General features: G+C 36.7%; 1 protein-coding gene across 7 annotated transcripts in view; it reads right to left on the reverse strand.

Annotated features, from left to right (window-relative positions):
* The window catches only part of PHTF1 (putative homeodomain transcription factor 1), a gene marked incomplete at its 3' end in the record, with an annotated part of 61,723 nt that overhangs the window by 8,299 nt on the left and 33,726 nt on the right, over positions 1-19,698 (reverse strand). For all 7 annotated transcript variants that reach the window (XM_079944280.1, XM_079944281.1, XM_079944285.1 and 4 more), the window contains 5 exons: positions 18,068-18,289; positions 15,074-15,202; positions 14,415-14,687; positions 13,505-13,636; positions 12,903-12,989 (listed from right to left, as the gene is read on the reverse strand). In XM_079944280.1, coding sequence (XP_079800406.1) covers positions 12,903-12,989; positions 13,505-13,636; positions 14,415-14,687; positions 15,074-15,202; positions 18,068-18,289 — 843 coding nt within the window. The remainder of the gene's footprint in view (positions 1-12,902; positions 12,990-13,504; positions 13,637-14,414; positions 14,688-15,073; positions 15,203-18,067; positions 18,290-19,698) is intronic.

Genomic DNA, 19,698 nt, shown 5'->3' on the forward strand with positions numbered 1-19,698 from the left:
GGGTCCCAGAAGGAGAAGAGGGAGAGAAAGGGCCTAAGAAAATATTTGAAGAGATAATAGCTGAACACTTCCCTAACATGGGAAAGGAAACAGTCACCCAAGTCCAGGAAGCATAGAGAATCCCATATAGGATTAACTCAAGGAGGAACAGACTGAGACACATAGTCATCAAACTGACAAAAATTAAAGACAGAGAAAATATGAAAACAACAAGGGAAAAGCAACAAATAACATACAAGGGAATCCCCATTAGGTTATCAGTTGATTTTTCAGCAGAAACTCTGCAGGCCAGAAGGGAGTGGCATAATATATTTAAAGTGATGAAGGGGAAAAACCTACAACCAAGAATACTATACTCAGCAAGGCTCTAGTTCATATTTGATAGAGAAATCAAAAGCTTTACAGACAGGCAAAAGCTAAGAGAATTCTGCACTACCAAACCAGCTTTACAACAGATGCTAAAGGAACTTCTCCAAATGGAAAAGAAAAGACCACAACTAAAAATAAGAAAAGTGTGAAATGAAAAGCTCACCAGTAAAGGCAAACATATAGTAAAGGTACAAAATCATCCACATACAAATATAACATCAAAACTAGTAATTGTGAGAGGAGGAGAGAGAGTATAAACGCAGGATATTTAAAATGCATTTGACGGCTTCCCTGGTGGCACAGTGGTTAAGAATCCCCCTGCCAATGCAATGGGCATGGGTTCGAGCCCTGGTCTGGGACGATCCCACATGCCACAGAGCAACTAAGCCCGTGCACCACAACTACTGAGCCTGTGCTCTAGAACCCATGAGCCACAACTACTGAGCCCATGTGCCACAGCTACTGAAGCCCGCATGCCTAGGCCTGTGCTCTGCAACAAGAGAAGCCCCTGCAATGAGAAGCCCATGCACCACAACGAAAAGTAGCCCCCGCTCGCCACAACTAGAGAAAAGCCCGGGTGCAGCAATGAAGACCAACACAGCCAAGAAAAATTAAAGTTAAAAATAAATAAATAAAATGTATTTGAAATTAAGAGATCAGCAACTTAAAACAATCTTGTATATATATATAGGCTGCTATACCAAAACTCATGGTAACCACAAACCAAAAATCCATAATAGATATACACACAAAAAAGGAAAAGGAATCCCAACACAACACTAAAGATAGTCATCAAATCACAAGAGAAGAGAACAAAAGAGGAAAGGTAAAAAAAATGACCTACAAAAACAAATCCAAAACAATTAACAAAATGGCAATAAGAACATACGTTATCGATAATTGCTTTAAATGTAAACAGATTAAATACTCCACCAAAAGACACAGACTGGCTGAATGAATACAAAAGAAGACCTGTACATATATTTTCTACAAGAGACCCACTTCAGATCTAGAGGCACATACAGACTGAAAGTGAGGGGATGGAAAAATGTATTCCAGGTTAGAACTACCTCCCCAGAGATCAGGCAAGGGTAAGGGAGGGCTTGGCTGCTGTTTTTAAACGCAGCATTTTTTGTTCCCTTTCTAGAAACCAGCTGCAGCGTTAGGTCAGAGCACATTAAAATGAGCCACTTCTGAACCAACAGTGCCAGGCCCCAGGCCTGCTGTGAAGGCCCCAGCAAACGTCAGGGCTTGGTCCGTGTGATGTTCCTTCCCATGCTTGTCCAAGTGGTGCTCTGCCTCAGAGTTGAGGCAAGAGAGGCATCAGGACACCTCACATTTGGTCACCTGGCAGAGATCAGCAATTCCTGGGCTCAGTGAGGAGGTTTGCCATGTGTCTGACAGGGTCTTGGTGCTCTGTCTAACACTGGGTGTCAGGCCTGAACCTCTGAGGTGGGAGAGCTGAGTTAAGGACATTGGACCACCAGAGACCTCCGGGCCTCATGTAATATCAAAAGGCAAAAGCTCTCCCAGAGATCTCCATCTCAATGCTAAGACCCAACTCCACTCAACAACCAGCAAGATACAGTGCTGGACACCCTGTGCCAAACAACTAGCAAGACAGGAACACAAACCCACCCATTAGCACAGAGGCTGCCTAAAATCATAATAAGGTCACAGACACCCCAAAACACACTACCGGATGTGGCCCTGCCCATTAGAAAGACAAGATCCAACCTCATCCACCAGAACACAGGCACCAGTCCCCTCCACCAGGAAGCCTACACAACCCACTGTACCAACCTTAGCCACTGGGGACAGACACCAAAAACAACGGGAACTACAAACCTGCAGCCTGCAAAATGGAGACCCAAAACACAGTAAGTTAAGCAAAATGAGAAGATAGAGAAATACACAGCAGATGAAGGAGAAAGATAAAAACCCACCAGACCAAACAAATGAAGAGGAAATAGGCAGTCTACCTGAAAAAGAATTCAGAGTAATGATAATAAAGATGATACAAAATCATGGAAATAGAATGGAGAAAATGCAAGAAACGTTTAACAAGGACCTAGAAGAACTAAAGAGCAAACAAACAATGATGAACAACACAATAAATGAAAGTTAAAATTCTCTAGAAGTAATCCATAGCAGAGTAACTAAGTCAGAAAAATGGATAAGTGACCTGGAGGATAAAACAGTGGAAATAACTACTGCAGAACAGAATAAAGAAAAAAGAATGAAAAGAATTGAGAACAATCTCACAGACATCTGGGAGAATGTTAAACGCACCAACATTTGAATTATAGGGGTCCCAGAAGAAGAGAAAAAGAAAGGGATTGAAAAACTAACTGAAGAGATTATAGTTGAAAACTTCCATAATATGGGAAAGGAAATAGTCAATCAAGTCCAAGAAGCAGAGATGGTCCCATACAGGATAAAACAAAGGAGAAACACGCCAAGACACATGTTAATCAAACTATTAAAAATTAAATACAAAGAAAAAAATACTTAAAGCAGCAAGGAAAAGACAACAAATAGCATACAAGGGAATCCCCATAAGGTTAACAGCTGATCTTTCAGCAGAAACTGTGCAGGCCAGAGGGGAGTGGCAGGACATATTTAAAGTGATGAAAGGGAAAAACCTACAACCAAGTTTACTCTACCCAGCAGGGATCTCATTCAGATTTGACGGAGAAATTAAAACCTTTACAGACAAGCAAGAGCTAAGAGAATTCAGCACCACCAAACCAGCTCTACAACAAATGCTTAATGAACTTCTCTAGGCAGAAAACACAAGAGAAGAAAACAACTTACAATAACAAACCCAAAACAATTAAGAAAATGGTAATAGAAACATACATATCGATAATTACCTTAAATGTAAATGGATTAAATGCTCCAACCAAAATACATAGACTGGCTGAATAGATACAAAAATAAGACTCGTACATATGCTGTCTACAAGAGACCCACTTCAGACCTAGAGACACATACAGACTGAAAGTGAGGGTATGCAAAAACATATTCCATGCAAATGGAAATCAAAAGAAAGCTGGAGTAGGAATTATCATATCAGACAAAATAGACTTTAAAATAAAGACTATTACAAGAGACAGAGAAGGACACTACATAATGATCAAGGGATCAATCCAAGAAGAAGATGTAACAATAGTAAATATTTAGGCACCCAACATAAGAGCACCTCAATACATAAACTCAAATGCTAACAGCCATAAAAGGGGAAATCAACAGTAACACAATCATAGTAGGGGACTTTAACACCCCACTTTCACCAGTGGACAGATCATCCAAAATGAAAATAAGGAACACAAGCTTTAAATGATACATTAAACAAGATGGATTTAATTGATATTTATAGGACATTCCATCCCAAAACAGCAGATTACACTTTCTTCTCAAGTGCTCATGGAACATTCTCCAGAAGAGATCATATCTTGGGTCACAAATCAAGCCTTCGTAAATTTAAGAAAACTGAAATCGTATCAAGTATCTTTTCCAACTACAATGCTATGAGACTTGATATCAATAACAGGAAAAAAATCTGTAAAAAGTACAAACACATGGAAGCTAAACAATACACTATTAAATAACCAAGAGATCACTGAAGAAATCAAAGAGGAAATCAAAAAATACCTAGAAACAAATGACAATAAAAACATGACAACCCAAAACCTATGGGATGCAGCAAAAGCAGTTCTAAGAGGGAAGTTTATAGCAATACAATCCTACCTCAAGAAACAAGAAACATCTCAAATAAACAGACTAACCTTACACCTAAAGCAATCAGAGAAAGAAGAACAAGTAAACCCCAAAGTTAGCAGAAGGAAAGAAATCATAAAGATCAGATAAGAAATAAATGAAAAAGAAATGAAGGAAACAATAGCAAAGATCAATAAAACTAAAAGATGGTTCTTTGAGACGATAAACAAAATTGACAAACCATTAGCCAGACTCATAAAGAAAAAATGTGAGAAGACTCAAATAAATAGAATTAGAAATGAAAAAGGAGAAGTAACAACTGACACTGCAGAAATACAAAGGATCATGAGAGATTACTACAAGCAACTATATGCCAATAAAATGGACAACCTGGAAGTAACGGACAAATTCTTAGAAAAGCACAACCTCCCAAGACTGAACCAGGAAGAAATAGAAAATATAAACAGACCAATCACAACTACTGAAATTGAAACTGTGATTAAAAGTCTTACAACAAACAAAAACCCAGGACCAGGTGACTTCACAGGAGAATTCTATCAAACATTTAGAGAAGAGTTAACACCTATCCTTCTCAAATTCTTCCAAAATCTACCAGAAGGAGGAACACTCCCAGACTCATTCTACGAGGCCACCATCACCCTGATACCAAAACCAGAGAAAGATGCCACAAAAAAAGAAAAGCACAGGCCAATATCACTGATGAACATAGTTGCAAAAAATCCTCAACAAAATACTACACACAGAATCCAACAGCACATTAAAAGGATCATACACCATGACCAAGTAGGGTTTATTCCCAGGAATGCAAGGATTCTTCAATATACGAAATCAATGTGATAAACCGTATTAACAAATTGAAGGAGAAAAACTATATGATCATCTCAATAGATGCAGAAAAAGCTTTTGACAAAATTCAACACCAATTTATGATAAAAACCCTGCAGAAAGTAGGCATAGAGGGAACTTACCTCAACATAATAAAGGCCAAATATGACAAACCTGTTCTCAACGGTGTTCTCAACGGTGAAAAACTGAAGCCATTTCCACTAAGATCAGGAACAAGACAAGGTTGTCCACATTCACCACTATTATTCAATATAGTTTTGGAAGATTTAGCCACAGCAATCAGAGAGGAAAAAGAAATAAGAAAAAGAAATAAAAGGAATCTAAATCGGAAAGAGGAGGTAAAACTGTCACTGTTTGCAGATGACACGATACTATACATAGAGAATACTAAAGATGTTACCAGAAAACCAATAGAGCTAATCAATGAATTTGGTAAAGTAGCAGGATACAAAATTAAGGCGCAGAAATCTCTTGCATTCCTATACAGTAATGATAAAAAATCTGAAAGAGAAATTAAGGAAACACTCCCAATTACCATTGCAACAAAAAGAATAAAATGCCTAGGAATAAACCTACCTAAGGAGACAAAAGACCTGTATGCAGAAAACTATAAGACACTGATGAAAGAAATTAAAGATGACACAAACAGATGGCGAGATATACCATGTTCCTGGATTGGAAGAATCAACATTGTGAAAATGACTATACTACCCAAAGCAATCTACAGATTCAATGGAATCTCTATCAAAGTACCAACGGCACTTTTCACAGAACTAGAACAAAAAATTTCACAATTTGTATGGAAACACAAAAGACCCTGAAGAGTCAAAGCAATCTTGAGAACGAAAAACGGAGCTGCAGGAATCAGGCTCCCTGACTTCAGACTATACTACAAAGCTACAGTAATCAAGACAGTATGGTACTGGCACAAAAACAGAAATATGGATCGATGGAACAAGATAGAAAGCTCAGAGATAAACCCAAGCACATATGGTCACCTTGGAGAAAAGAGAGTCTCTTCAATAAGTGGTGCTGGGAAAACTGGACAGCTACATGTAAAAGAATGAAATTAGAACACTCCCTAACACCATACACAAAAATAAACTCAAAATGGATTAAAGACCTAAATGTAAGGCCAGACACTATAAAACCCTTAGAGGAAAACACAGGCAGAACACTCCATGACATAAATCACAGCAAGATCCTTTTTGACCCACCTCCTAGAGAAATGGAAATAAAAACAAAAAGAAACAAATGGGACCTAATGAAACTTCAAAGCTTTTGCACAGCAAAGGAAACCATAAACAAGACAAAAGGACAACCCTCAGAATGGGAGAAAATATTTGAAACGAAGTAACTGACAAAGGATTAATCTCCAAAATATACAGGCAGCTCATGCAGCTCAATATCAGAAAAACAAACAACCCAATGCAAAAATGGGCAGAAGACCTAAATAGACATTTCTCCAAAGAAGGTATACAGATTACCAACAGACACATGAAAGGATGCTCAACATCACTAGTCATTAGAGAAATGCAAATCAAAACTACAATCAGGTATCACCCCACACCAGTTAGAATGGGCATCATCAGAAAATCTACAAACAATAAATACTGGAGAGGGTGTGGAGAAAAGGGAACCCTCTTGCACTGTTGTTGGGAATGTAAATTGATGCAGCCACTATGGAGAACAGTATGGAGGTTCCTTAAAAAACTAAAAATAGAACTACCATACGACCCAGCAATCCCACTACTGGGCATATACCCTGAGAAAACCATAATTCAAAAAGAGTCATGTACCACAATGTTCACTGCAGCACTATTTACAATAGCCAGGACATGGAAGCACCTAAGGGTCCATCGACAGATGAATGGATAAGGAAGATGTGGCACATATACACAATGGAATATTACTCGGCCGTAAAAAAAAAAGAAATTGGGTTATTTGTAGTGAGGTGGATGGACCTAGAGACTGTCATACAGAGTGAAGTAAGTCGGAAATTCAGAAAATACCGTATGCTAACATATATATGGAATCAAAAAAGAAATGGTTCTGAGGAACTTATGGGCAGGACAGGAATAAAGACTTAGACGTAGAGAATGGACTTGAGGACATGGGGAGGGGGAAGGGTAAGCTGGGACAAAGTGAGAGAGTGGCATTGACATACATACACTACCAAATATAAAACAGAGAGCTAGTGGGAAGCAGCCACATAGCACAGGGAGATCAGCTTGGTGCTTTGTGTCCACCTAGAGGGGTGGGATAGGGAGAGTCAGGGGAGACATAAGAGGGAGGGGATATGGGGATGTATGTATATGTATAGCTGATTCACTTTGTTATACAGCAGAAACTAACACACCATTGTAAAGAAAGTATACCCCAATAAAAATGTTAAAAAAAAAGGTATTCCATGCAAATGGAAATGAAAAGAAAGCTGAAGTAGCAATACTTATATCAGACAAAATAGACTTTAAAATACAGTTATAAGAGAGAAAGAAGGACATTACATAATGATCAAGGGATCAATCAAAGAAGAAGATGTAACAATTGTAAATTCATGTGTCCCCAACATAGGAGGACCTCAATATATTAGGCAAATGTTAACAGACATAAAAAAAGGAATTGACAGTAACACAATAATAATGGGGGATTTTAACATCCCACTTATATCAATAGACAGATCATCCAGACAGATCAATAAGAAAATCCAGTCCTTAAATGACACATTAGACTAAATGGACTTAATTGATATTTATACAGTATTCCAACTGAAAGCAGCAGAATGCACATTCTTTTCAAGTGCACATGGAACATTCTTCAGGATACATCACATGCTGGACCACGAAGCAAGCCTTGGTAAATTTAAGAAAACTGAAATTATATCAAGCATCTTTTCTGACCACAACACTATGAGATTAGAAATCAACTGCAAGAAAAAAACACGAACACATGCAGGCTAAATAATATGCTATTAAACAACACTGAAGAAATCAAAGAGGGAATTAAAAAAAAATAGCCAGAGACAAATGAAACTGAAAACATGATGATCCAAAACCTATGGGACACAGCAAAAGCAGTTCGAAGAGGTAAGTTTACAGCAATACAAGCTTACCTTAGGAAACAAGAAAAATCTCTAATAAACCACCTAACCTTACACCTAAAGCAACTAGAGAAAGAAGAAAAAACAAAATCCAAAGTTAGTAGAAGTAAAGGAATCATTAAGATCAGAGCAGAAATAAATGAAATAGAGACTAAGAGAACAATAGAAAACATCGATAAAACTATTAACAAAAGCTGGTTCCTAGAAAAGATAAATACAATTGATAAACCTTTAGCCAGACTCATCAAGAAAAAAAGGAAAAGGGCCCAAATCAATAAATTAGAAATGAGAGACTACTCCAAGCAACTATATACCAATAAAATGGACAACCTAGAAGAAATGGACAAATTCTTAGAAAGGTACAATCTACCAAGACTGAACCAGAAGAAATAGAAAATATGAACAGACTGATCCCAAGTACTGAAATAGAATCTGTGATTTTAAAACTCCCAGAAAACAAAAGTCTAGGACCAGATAGCTTCACAAGCAAATTCTACCAAACATTTAGAGAGGAGATAATACCCACACTTCTGAAACTATTCCCAAAATTGCAGAGGAAGGAACACTTCCAAACTCATTCTATGAAGCCATCATCACCCTGATACCAAGAACAGACAAAGGTATCACAAAAAAAGAAAATCAGGCCAATATCATTGATAAACATAGATGCAAAATCCTCAACAAAATACTAGCAAACTGAATCCAACAATACATTAAATGATCAAGTGGGATTTATCCCAGGGATGCAAGGATTTTTCAATATCCACAAATCAATCAGTGTGATACACCACATTAACAATTTGAAGAATAAAAACCACATGATCAATAGATGCTGAAAAAGCTTTTGACAACATTTAACATGCACTAGTGATTAAAAACTCTGTAGAAAGTGGGCATAGAGGGAACATACCTCAACATAATAAAGGCCATATATGACAAACCCACAGCTAACATCATACTCAACAGTGAAAAGCTGAAGACATTTCCTCTAAAATCAGGAACAAGACAAGGGTGCTCAATCTCACCTCTTATATTCAATATAGTCTAGGAAGTCCTAGTCACAGCATTCAGAGAAGAAAAAGATATAAAAGGAATCTAAATTGGACAGGAAGAAGTAAAAGTGTCACTGTTTGCAGATGACATGATACTATACATAGAAAATCCTGAAGACACTACCAGAAAACTACTAGAGCTCATCAATGAATTCGGTAAAGTTGCAGAATACAAAATTAATACACAGAAATCTGTTGCATTTCTACACACTAACAACAAAAGATCAGAAAGAGAAATTAAGGAAACAATCCCATTTACCACTGCATCAAAAAGAATAAAATACCTAGGAATAAACCTACCTAAGGGGGCTAAATACCTGTACTCCAAAAACTATAAGACACTGATGAAAGAAACTGAAGAAGACACAAACAGATGGAAAGATATATATATATACTGGTTTCTTAGGCTAGAAAAATTAATATTGTTAATATAATCATACTACTCAAGGCAATCTACAGAATCAGTGCAATCCCCATCAAATTACCAATGGCATTTTTCACAGAACTAGAACAAAAAAATTTTTAATTTGTATGGAAACACAAAAGACCCCGAATAGCCTAAGCAATTTTGAGAAAGAAAAACGAAGCTGGAGGAATCTGGCTCCCTGACTTCAGATTATACTACAAAGCTACATTCATCAAAACAGTACGGTACTGGCACAGAAACAGAAATATAGATCAGTGGAACAGGATAGAAAGCCGAGAGATAAACCCATGCACCTATGGTCACCTAATCTATGATAAAGGAGGCAAGAATATACAATGGAGAAGAGACAGCCTCTTCAATAAGTGGTGCTGGGAAAACTGGACAGCTACATGTAAAAGAATGAAATTAGAACACTTCTCTAACATCATATACAAAAATAAATTCAAAATGGATTAAAGATCTAAACATAGGACTGGATACTATAAAACTTCTACAGGAAAACATGGGCAGAACACTCTTTGACATAAATCACAGCAAGATCTTTTTTGACCCACCTCCTAGAGGAATGGAAATAAAAACAAAAATAAACAAATGGGACCTAATTAAACTTAAAGGCTTTTGCACAGCAAAGGAAACCTTAAACAAAACAAAAAGACAACCTACATAATGGGAAAAAATATTTGTAAATGATGCGACTGACAAGGGATTAATTTCCAAAATATACAAACAACTGAATAACAATAAACCAAACAGCCCAATAAAAAAGTGGGCAGAAGATCTAAGTAGACATTTCTCCAAAAAAGACATACAGATGGCCAAAAGGCCCATGAAAAGATGGTCAACATCACTAATTATTAGAGAAATGTAAATTAAATCTACAATGAGGTATCACCTCACTCCAGTCAGAATGACCATGATGAAAAAGTCTACAAATAATAAATGCTGGAGAGGGTGTGGAGAAAAGGGAACCCTCTTGCACTGTTGGTGGGAATGTAAATTGATACAGCCACTATGGAGAACAGTATGGAGGTTCTTTAAAAAACTAAAAATAGTTACCATATGATCCTGCAATCCCACTCCTGGGCATATATCCAGACAAAACTATAATTCAAAAAGATACATGCACCCCAATGTTCATTGCAGCACTATTTACAACAGTCAAGACATGGAAGCAACCTAAATGTCCATCGACAGATGAATGGATAAAGAAGATACGGTATATATATCACAGGGAGCTATACTCAATATTTTATAGTAACCTATAAGGGAAAAGAATCTGAAAATAATATATATTCATATATGTGTATAACTCAATCACTTTGCTGTATACCTGAAACTAACACAACATTGTTAATCAACTATACTTCAATAAAAAAGAGAGAGAGAGAAAGGGGAAAAGCTCAAAAAGAAAATATATTTTGTAATAAATACAGATCTGTTACCAAAATAAATTAATAAAATAACCTTTCAGCATTGAAAAAAAGATATCACTAAAGATATTAAAGCACTTTGATAGTTTAACAGCAAAAAAAAAAAAGAAAAAAGAAACAAGCAACCAAAAAAGAATATGCTGATTATAAGAGATAGAACTATATACAAAGACAAAATAAATGAAAAAGGGTAGACAAAGATATTGCATACAAAAACTAATCAAAACACAGGTGGTGTAGTTAAATTAATACCAAATAGAGTAGACTTTAAGTTAAGAAACATTAGAAATAGAGACATTTTATAAGGTCATGAAAGGTAAAGAAAGCCTGACACTGTTTAGGATTAAAGAAGATTAAAGAGACATAACAGCTAAATGTAATAACTGATCCTGGATTGAGAAAAAAAATAACTATAAAGGATATAAAAGTCTATCCACCAAGGAGATGGATAACAATTCTAAACCTGTATGCACCCAGTTACACTGTTTAAAAACAAATAAAGCAAAAATTGACAGAAATAAAAGGAGAAAAAGATAAATCCACCATCGGAGCAGGCTTGACCACACCTCTCTCAGTGGCTGACAGAATAAGCAAACCAAAAAGATGAGTAGGGACACAGGAAGTTTCAGCAATACAACTAATAAACTTGGGCTAATTTATATAGAGAGAACGCTGCTCTCCAAAACAGTGGGATACAAATTCTTTCAAAGTGCTGATGGAAGATTTAATAAAACTGAGCATATACTGGATAATAAGGCAATTCTACATATTTCAAAGGACTGAAAACATTCAGAGCATGTTTTCTGACCATAGCAGAATTAAGTTAAAATTCAATCAATGGAAAAGTACAGGATAAGGCTGTAACTTCTTGTAATAAAGAAAACACAGAAGTACCAAAATAAATAAATAAATAAAGATACAGGGACCTGTCAAAAGAACACAGGAAGGGGCTTTAAGGGTCTCCTACTTGCCAAATCTGGGACAATTTAGGAATCAAAACATAGTAATAGTTTATAATCCACTGGATAAAAATAAGAACACAGGAGTCCATAGCGTAGTAAATGAATGAATGAATAAATGGGAAAAAAGAAAAAGTCTACTTTAGAGTGACAATTAATAAAATTAGAAGAAACAATGGAGTTGGAAAACCACCATTTTGTATCCATAATGGTATATAGCTTTATTAACAATCAAAAATTGCCAATTAAAATTAAATTACCATGATCTTAGAGTCTTAAAGGACTAAACATTATCTTTATTCTCACTTCAAAAGTTAGAAGAGGACTTCCCTGGTGGTGCATTGGTTAAGAATCCACCTGCCGATGCAGGGGACATGGGTCTGATCCTTGGTCCAGGAAGATCCCACATGCCACGGAGCAACTAAGCCTGTGTGCCACAACTACTGAGCCTGCGCTCTAGAGCCTGCAAGCCACAACTACTGAGCCCACGTGCTGCAACTACTGAAGCCCACACTCCTAGAGCCCATGCTCTGCAACAAGAGAAGCCACTGCAATAAGAAGCCCACGCACCACAACCAAGAGTAGCTCCCACTTGCCACAAACAGAGAAAGCCCGCACGCAGCAACAAAGACCCAACACAGCCAAAAATAAATAAATAAAATAAAATAAACTTTTTTAAAAATTAAAAAAAAAAGTTAGAAAAATTAACAAGTATTCAAACTAGCAAAAGAAATGTAGACACATTAAAAATATATATACTTCAACATAACCATGCTGGCACCTTGACCTTGGACTCCCCAGTTCCCAGAGCTGTGAGATACAAATGTCCGTTGTCTATACATATACACACACACACACACACACACACACACACACACACACACACACACACATACTTAAACACGGTGAACTGATTTAAAACAGAAAGTGAGCTCTATTTTCCATTTTCCACTGAAATAGATCTGAAACTCTTACCTGGGCACAACAAATGAAAGCAATGGAAAGTGTCAGTAGGAAGACAGAAGACACAACCACATCCACTGATCGCTGCGGGCCCCGTCTCTGTGGAGTGAGATGCATAGGTTAGTGTTTTAGGTCACCGCCGGAGACGGCAACAGCCCTCAGGTCATTCACACTCCCAATCTTACTATACTGGCGTGAAAATGAACATTTATAAGACGTTTCTGACACAGGATTTTAATATATTTTGGACATATTTGACTTTAATTAAGCTCTGAGATCCATGCCATTCAAATTAAGGGTGTGATTGATTCATGAACATATTTTCAGCTGGAATATTCCCCCCAAAAGTCAGAAGAAGATGAGACATTCAATTTATCACTCTCCCCTAGGAATTTAAATTTTCTTTTCCCTTTCTAAGGTCTTATTTACTTAGCTCTACCAGCTCTGCAGATAGATCACTCCCAACCTGGTGTCCAGCAAGTCTGTCAGCCACTGATTATCTGTCCAGTACATAGAACTACCCTGCCTACTGAGTATCTGCCGCCAGAAATTTCAGTGAGCATGTTTTCTGCGTATCATTGCAGATATTCCATGGTTAGTCAGCTAAAACTCACCTTTAGAAAGGAACGCAGTGATAACCATATCTTAATGTTCTCCACCTTTTTAAGTCTGAAATGAGGTATTTCATATTTCCTAGCTTTCCTGGCAGAAGTAATATGGCTGAAGAGTTTTGCAAATAAAAATCTCTAGAGGAGGTTAAAAAAAAAAAAACCACAAAGTGAAACGTACACATGTGTCACTGTGTGTATATTTACATAATTGTAAACAATATTCCCAGCATATAAAAAATATTAAAAGGATCAAGTTCTAATCAGTGGTCACTAAGACAGGCAGTGAAAAAACATTGTTAATAGCTCATTAACCTGTCGCTTGCAAAGCACATTATGTAGTAATATACTTCTTCACAACATGCTACACTCTTGACATTTTCCAGGAATATACCTTACAGACCTTTGTGAATCCCCACCTTCACAAACTCAAATGTTTATACAAAATTCTAGCTTACTCCCAAATTACATTTCCATTCAAAACCACATTTTTTGCACATATCACCAATACATTAAGCCCTCAATCCCAAACTCTTACCAAATTTCAGTAAGTTTATTTCTCACTTGGCCATTTTTCACAGAAACATTTTCACTTTGGTAATTACTACATATGCTACATACACAAAACATCAAGGGCACATTGAGGTGCAGGTGCTAAGCAATCAGCTAGGCTCACTCACTGGCTCAGCCACTTACACCTGCAAGTAAGCTCAGCAAAATTTCAGATTACAGCATGTCATTTGTGAATAATCAGTATCACAAGTGTTAAACCCACAAATACCAAAAGTTCACTTATCAAGCCTCCATTGCCCACCTTAACTTCGGGAGAGAGAACAAATCAGGGGAACAAAAGCAACTCAACAGAATACCACATACAAAAGCAGAGGTAAGAAATTTTACTTAATTGTCTACCGACCTGTTTGTATGTTCTCTCCGCCACACACATCATGAAAAAAAACATCCAAGTAAGACACAGTCGTTCAAAAAAATTAATTATAGACAAGAAAATAATAGGTGCAACAGGTGGTGCCCCACAAAAGAGAGTCAAGATCTCCTCAGCTGAGATGGACTTTAGCTGGTCAAGGCTCTTCTCTCGGAACAGTCGATGTAAAAAAGGGAAAAATGCTAATCCGATGGTGACGACATTTCCCAGCATCTGATAACCTACTCCTTGCTGATACGCATTAACCTGGGAATTAATTTAAAATATCCATCATTACTGCACAGCTAAATGGAGTTGTGAAGCAGTATTTATCAAATACTATTTAGATTATTAAAAACTAAATCTGCTTTAAATCTAAAAGAAATACAAATAAAAATGATGTACAGATTTATGACTTTTAGGCTTGAATGAGATAAGGAATATTTGTAGAGTCTACCTGATCATGCTCACAGAGACCTCTGTAACAAATAAAAAAATATACTACCTAGTGAAGACTGACTACAAAATTTAAGATACACATACTGGTGTTTCAAAAGCAGAGTCAACGTTTTGATCATTAAATACATTCTATGAAATAGCTGCTGATAATTAAATAGATTTTTCTAAAAATCCAAAAACGTATTAAACCTTACCCTGCTCATGATGATACCACTTATTTCCAACACAGACATATCCATCTTTTTGCACTCATTCCCTTCCCAGATTATTGCACTAACTCGGTCAGAGGCAGGACTTGAGTTCTGAAGCCAGAATAAATGGTTCTGAGAAGAAAAAATAAATATTTCCATCCACTCCTTCTTTATTTCCTCCGTTGTATTTTTTTCCCTTTGTCTAGCTCCTGGGCCACATTTGCCAGGGTTCAGCCTTGTCATCCTATTCTCCCCCTCACAAAGCTCATCACTCCAATTACCACCTCCATGATGCTGGTTTCTGGTTTTTGTTTTTGTTTTTTTTCACAAAAACAATTTCTTACCTGGAGAGAGGCTAAGTGTCTCCTATAATGATGGGAGGTAGGATTACATGATCTCCAAGGCTGCTTCCCTACTAAACGTATGGAAGTGAGGATAAGCTTGGTGTATTAATGGGATATCAAGAAGGAAAGCATTTCTACAGCATCATGACTAGACCAGGGACAGTAGGAAGTTACACGGGAGAGGTACTAACAGGCCTTAACATCACAGGAATGACTGAGAAGGTAAACCTTTCTCTGGTCTAATCAGGACACAGAAAAGCATAGTAAGCTCAGGAGGAAAAGGTCGAGATAGAAACAGCCCTGTATTTTCCTCTGCCATATCATGTCTTATTCTTCGAGTACCAACTCAAGTCCCATTTCACCAACATGTCCTCTCTGATGGCCACAAGCCTCACTCACGTTACCTTTCTCTGAAATTAAAAACCCTTACAGTCTATATCAGATAAATTTACATCTAATTATATGCTGCTTTTATTGTGTCCTCTATTTCCCATAAAATCATCTTGTTCCCAAACAAATATATAAGTTACTAAAAAACAACCATCTGGTGTATTTCTTCTCCTTCTACAATAATGCTTAGCATAATGCTGATGCACATTTATGGATTTATTAATTGATTTAGCCAAAAAAATATTAAGCAGCTACTATGTAACATGTACTATGGATATAATAAAGAACAAGACAGATGTAGTCCTTGACATCACAGAGCATACAGACTTATGGAGACATGATTAAATAAAGTTACTGTGCAGCATGATAAGGGAAGGAAAGAATGCTTTAGGAGCATACAGAAAAGGTTTCCTAAGGGAGTATCACTCAAGCCAAGACCCGAAAAGTAAAAAAGAGTGAGACGAAGGAATAGGTATTGGAGAAAAGTGTGTTCCAGGCAAATAAACCAGTTTGTGTAAAGATCCAGAAGTACATGAGGAAACTGAAAGAAGTTTAGTTGAGTTAAACTATACCATGCAAGACTGTTATCAGAGCAAATAAAGGAACAGAAAGAAATAATCCAGAATGGAAAAAAAAAAAAAGCAATTAAAGGACTGTAAGGGGAACGGCATCAGATTTGTATTTTAGAAGGATCATTCTGGCTGCAGTGTGGAAAATGAAATGAAGCAGAGCAAGCCTAGAGAAGCTGTTGTAAGGATCCAGACGAGGGCTGATGGTGGTCTGCACCAAGCAGTGTGGACACAGGTGGGCAGATGTATGTATTATACAGCAGAATCAAGACAATGTGATGACTGATTGGAAACATGGGGGGCGGGGTCAAGAATGGCACCAAGGTTTCTAACTTGGGTGGTTAGTGGTGACATTTAGAAATATGGGGAATAAAAGAATAGGTTGGGTGGGAGAATTGGGAAATGATGAATTCCGTTTAACATAGTGAGTTTCATCTTACCTAGTTATTCTTACATATGCCTTAAAATTATCCTATAAATCCCAAAAGTGCAAAGGAGGTGAAAATCATCATGATGCTATTCATAATTACCAAGGGCTAAGGTAATTTAGATGAGTCTTCAGACTGAATGCAAAGAATATTTAGATACAAACTTTGATAGCAAAATTGGAGGAAAAAGCTTAAAACTTTAATAATAAAATGTATGTTGTTTCTAGTTAGTTTTTAAAAACTGTATACATTTAATGAAGCAGAATTTTTTTCATTAAAATGTGTAATCTAAATCAATGGTATCTTAGAATCAAGAAAATTCAATAATTAAACAAATGAATATCCATCACCCACTATTTATTAAGTCATTGTGGAAATATTTAGCCTAAAAAAAATAAAACTAAGAAGAATCATGATCGTTGGCATTAAACATATGAAAGGCTGATATGAGAACCGTTTCTTAATCATTTAATCTATCCAGCAGTGGAAAAAGCTCATGAAATAACAATCACTCCAGCTCCACAAGTATTTAAGGAGAGACTAACTGATTGTCTCATGTGGATAGTAATAACCATGCTAACATGTATTGGGTGCCTACACTTTGCCAAGCATCGTGCTAAGCACTTCGTATTATCTCATTAGATATATCACAATATTTCTAAGAAGTAGGAACTATTGTTACTACATAAAAGAATTATTAGTAAAAAATTTCTAAAGCAGAGTCAAAAAAATTTCTAGTAAAAAAATTTCTGCAGATGTAGAATGAATTCCTATATTGATTGTAAGGTTGAAATAACCTTCTAAAGAATCCCCATTTCCAGGCTATCTGATTTTATGATAGTAACAGAAAAACTAAAATTAAAAGCATCACTTGCTTTATACGTTATTAGAGAAGCAAGCAATGCCATCTCCTAGTAATTCATATATAATACTGTTATGTCTATGAAAATATAATATCAGGTTACTGCGCCAAACAATGTACCCTGCTCATATAAAGTGAACATTAAGGATCATTCTAAGGAAAATAATGAGAAAAGGTCCTAGGAAGAAACATTTAGGTTAGGGGAATTCAAGAGTGCTTCCCCCTTAGTTCTAATTCCAATATCTTCACTTACAAACTATGCTCAATTTCCTCATCTCTAAATCAGGGATAATAATAGTGTCCACCTTACAGGGTTATTGTAGAGTTAAATGAGATAATACAGTGCCTGGCACATGGTAAGTACACAGTAAACATCAGCTATTATTATCATCACCTTTACAGACCTGCTGAAAAACATCTTCTTTGGGGTCACGTTTAGTCCCTGAGTGAAGGGAGTTCACGTGGGTCCCCTCACTGTCGCTGGTGACAGACGACCGGCATTCAGGGCCATGCAGCAGGTCATCCCATAACATATCCTCTGTCTCCGAGTCATGACGGGTGCTCTCCGAGTCTCTTCTCAACATGTTGAGGCTTCGAGAGCCACCACTCATGCCAGATCTACAGCCCTTTAAGGGAAAACAAAAACACATTTTTTTTACATTCCTTTTTAAAAACAACTATATAAAATTTCTGTTGTTTAAGCTACCCAGCCTGTGGTATTCTGTTATGGCAACCTGAGTGGATAAACCCATCTATCTACAAGGATTTTTCTGGATTGCTTTTAATAATGAAAAACTGGAAACAAATTAAGTAGTCATAATTTTACACATTTTAATAAATTCCTTCATAAACTGGAATATTCTGCAGATGTTCAACAGAATGAAGTATTGTCTTATGTACTGATAAGGCAAGCCCTACAAGATAAAAAAAAAAAACTCAGAACAAATTTTCCTATTTATGTTTTTTAAATGATATGTTATATGTTTAAATATATAGTATGCTCTCTTACGCAAAGGAAAATAAATATGTGGAACTATAACCACCCTCTGGACAGCATGGATTCAATCTGGGGATGTGGGGAACAGTGAGGGATTCATTATACTGGGAAGGGAGGCAGGAAGTGGAAATGGTTGCTTTTTACTAAATATACTTCTTCATTTGAATTTTTATAACATCCTTACATTAATTTTATAACTACAAAATCTGTAAAGCCTTAAAATTTTTTAAAAAATGAAGTGACAGTTTTTGGGTCATGAAATTAATTTTTTTTTTTTAGTTTTTTTCATTGTGATTTCTGTGCTTTAGATGAATATGTTTTTATTGTAACAGTTTTTGAAATACAGCGTTCTTAAATATGTGTGCATAAGTTTATAGGTTGATAAATTTTTCACAACTGAAACATGTCTGTGTAATCAGCACCAAAACCAATGAGCAAAGCATTACTAGCTCTCCTGCCCCTGTTTCTGTGCTATTCCCTTTCAAGGAAAACAACCATTATGACTACTAAGAGCATAGATTAACTTCAATTTTGTACTTTGTTAGAGGTGAAATCTGAAAATAGCTATTTTTTATGTTTGACTACTTTTACAACATTATATTTCTGAAATTCATCCATATTGTTGCAGTAAAAGGTATTTTTTTTTTTTTTGCGGTACGCAGGCCTCTCACTGTTGTGGCCTCTCCCATTGCAGAGCACAGGCTCCGGACGCGCAGGCTCAGTGGCCATGGCTCACGGGCCCAGCCGCTCCGCGGCACGTGGGACCTTCCCGGACCGGGGCACGAACCCGTGTGCCCTGCATCGGCAGGCGGACTCTCAACCACTGCGCCACCAGGGAAGCCCTAAAAGGTATTTTATAATAAAATATTTACCTGTATTTCAAAAACAAAACAACTATATATTTGAAATAAAATGAAAACAAGTTACCTATGGTGATGGCTGGCAAGCTTTCACACACTGATCACTATGTTGCCAAGGCTTCACATAACAATAATACATTTTCATGGTTAAATGTGAAACTCTGATGACTCTCTAACA

Source organism: Stenella coeruleoalba, assembly GCF_951394435.1.
Source record: "Stenella coeruleoalba genome assembly, chromosome: 1".
In the NCBI taxonomy this organism is placed as follows: Eukaryota; Metazoa; Chordata; class Mammalia; order Artiodactyla; family Delphinidae; genus Stenella; species Stenella coeruleoalba.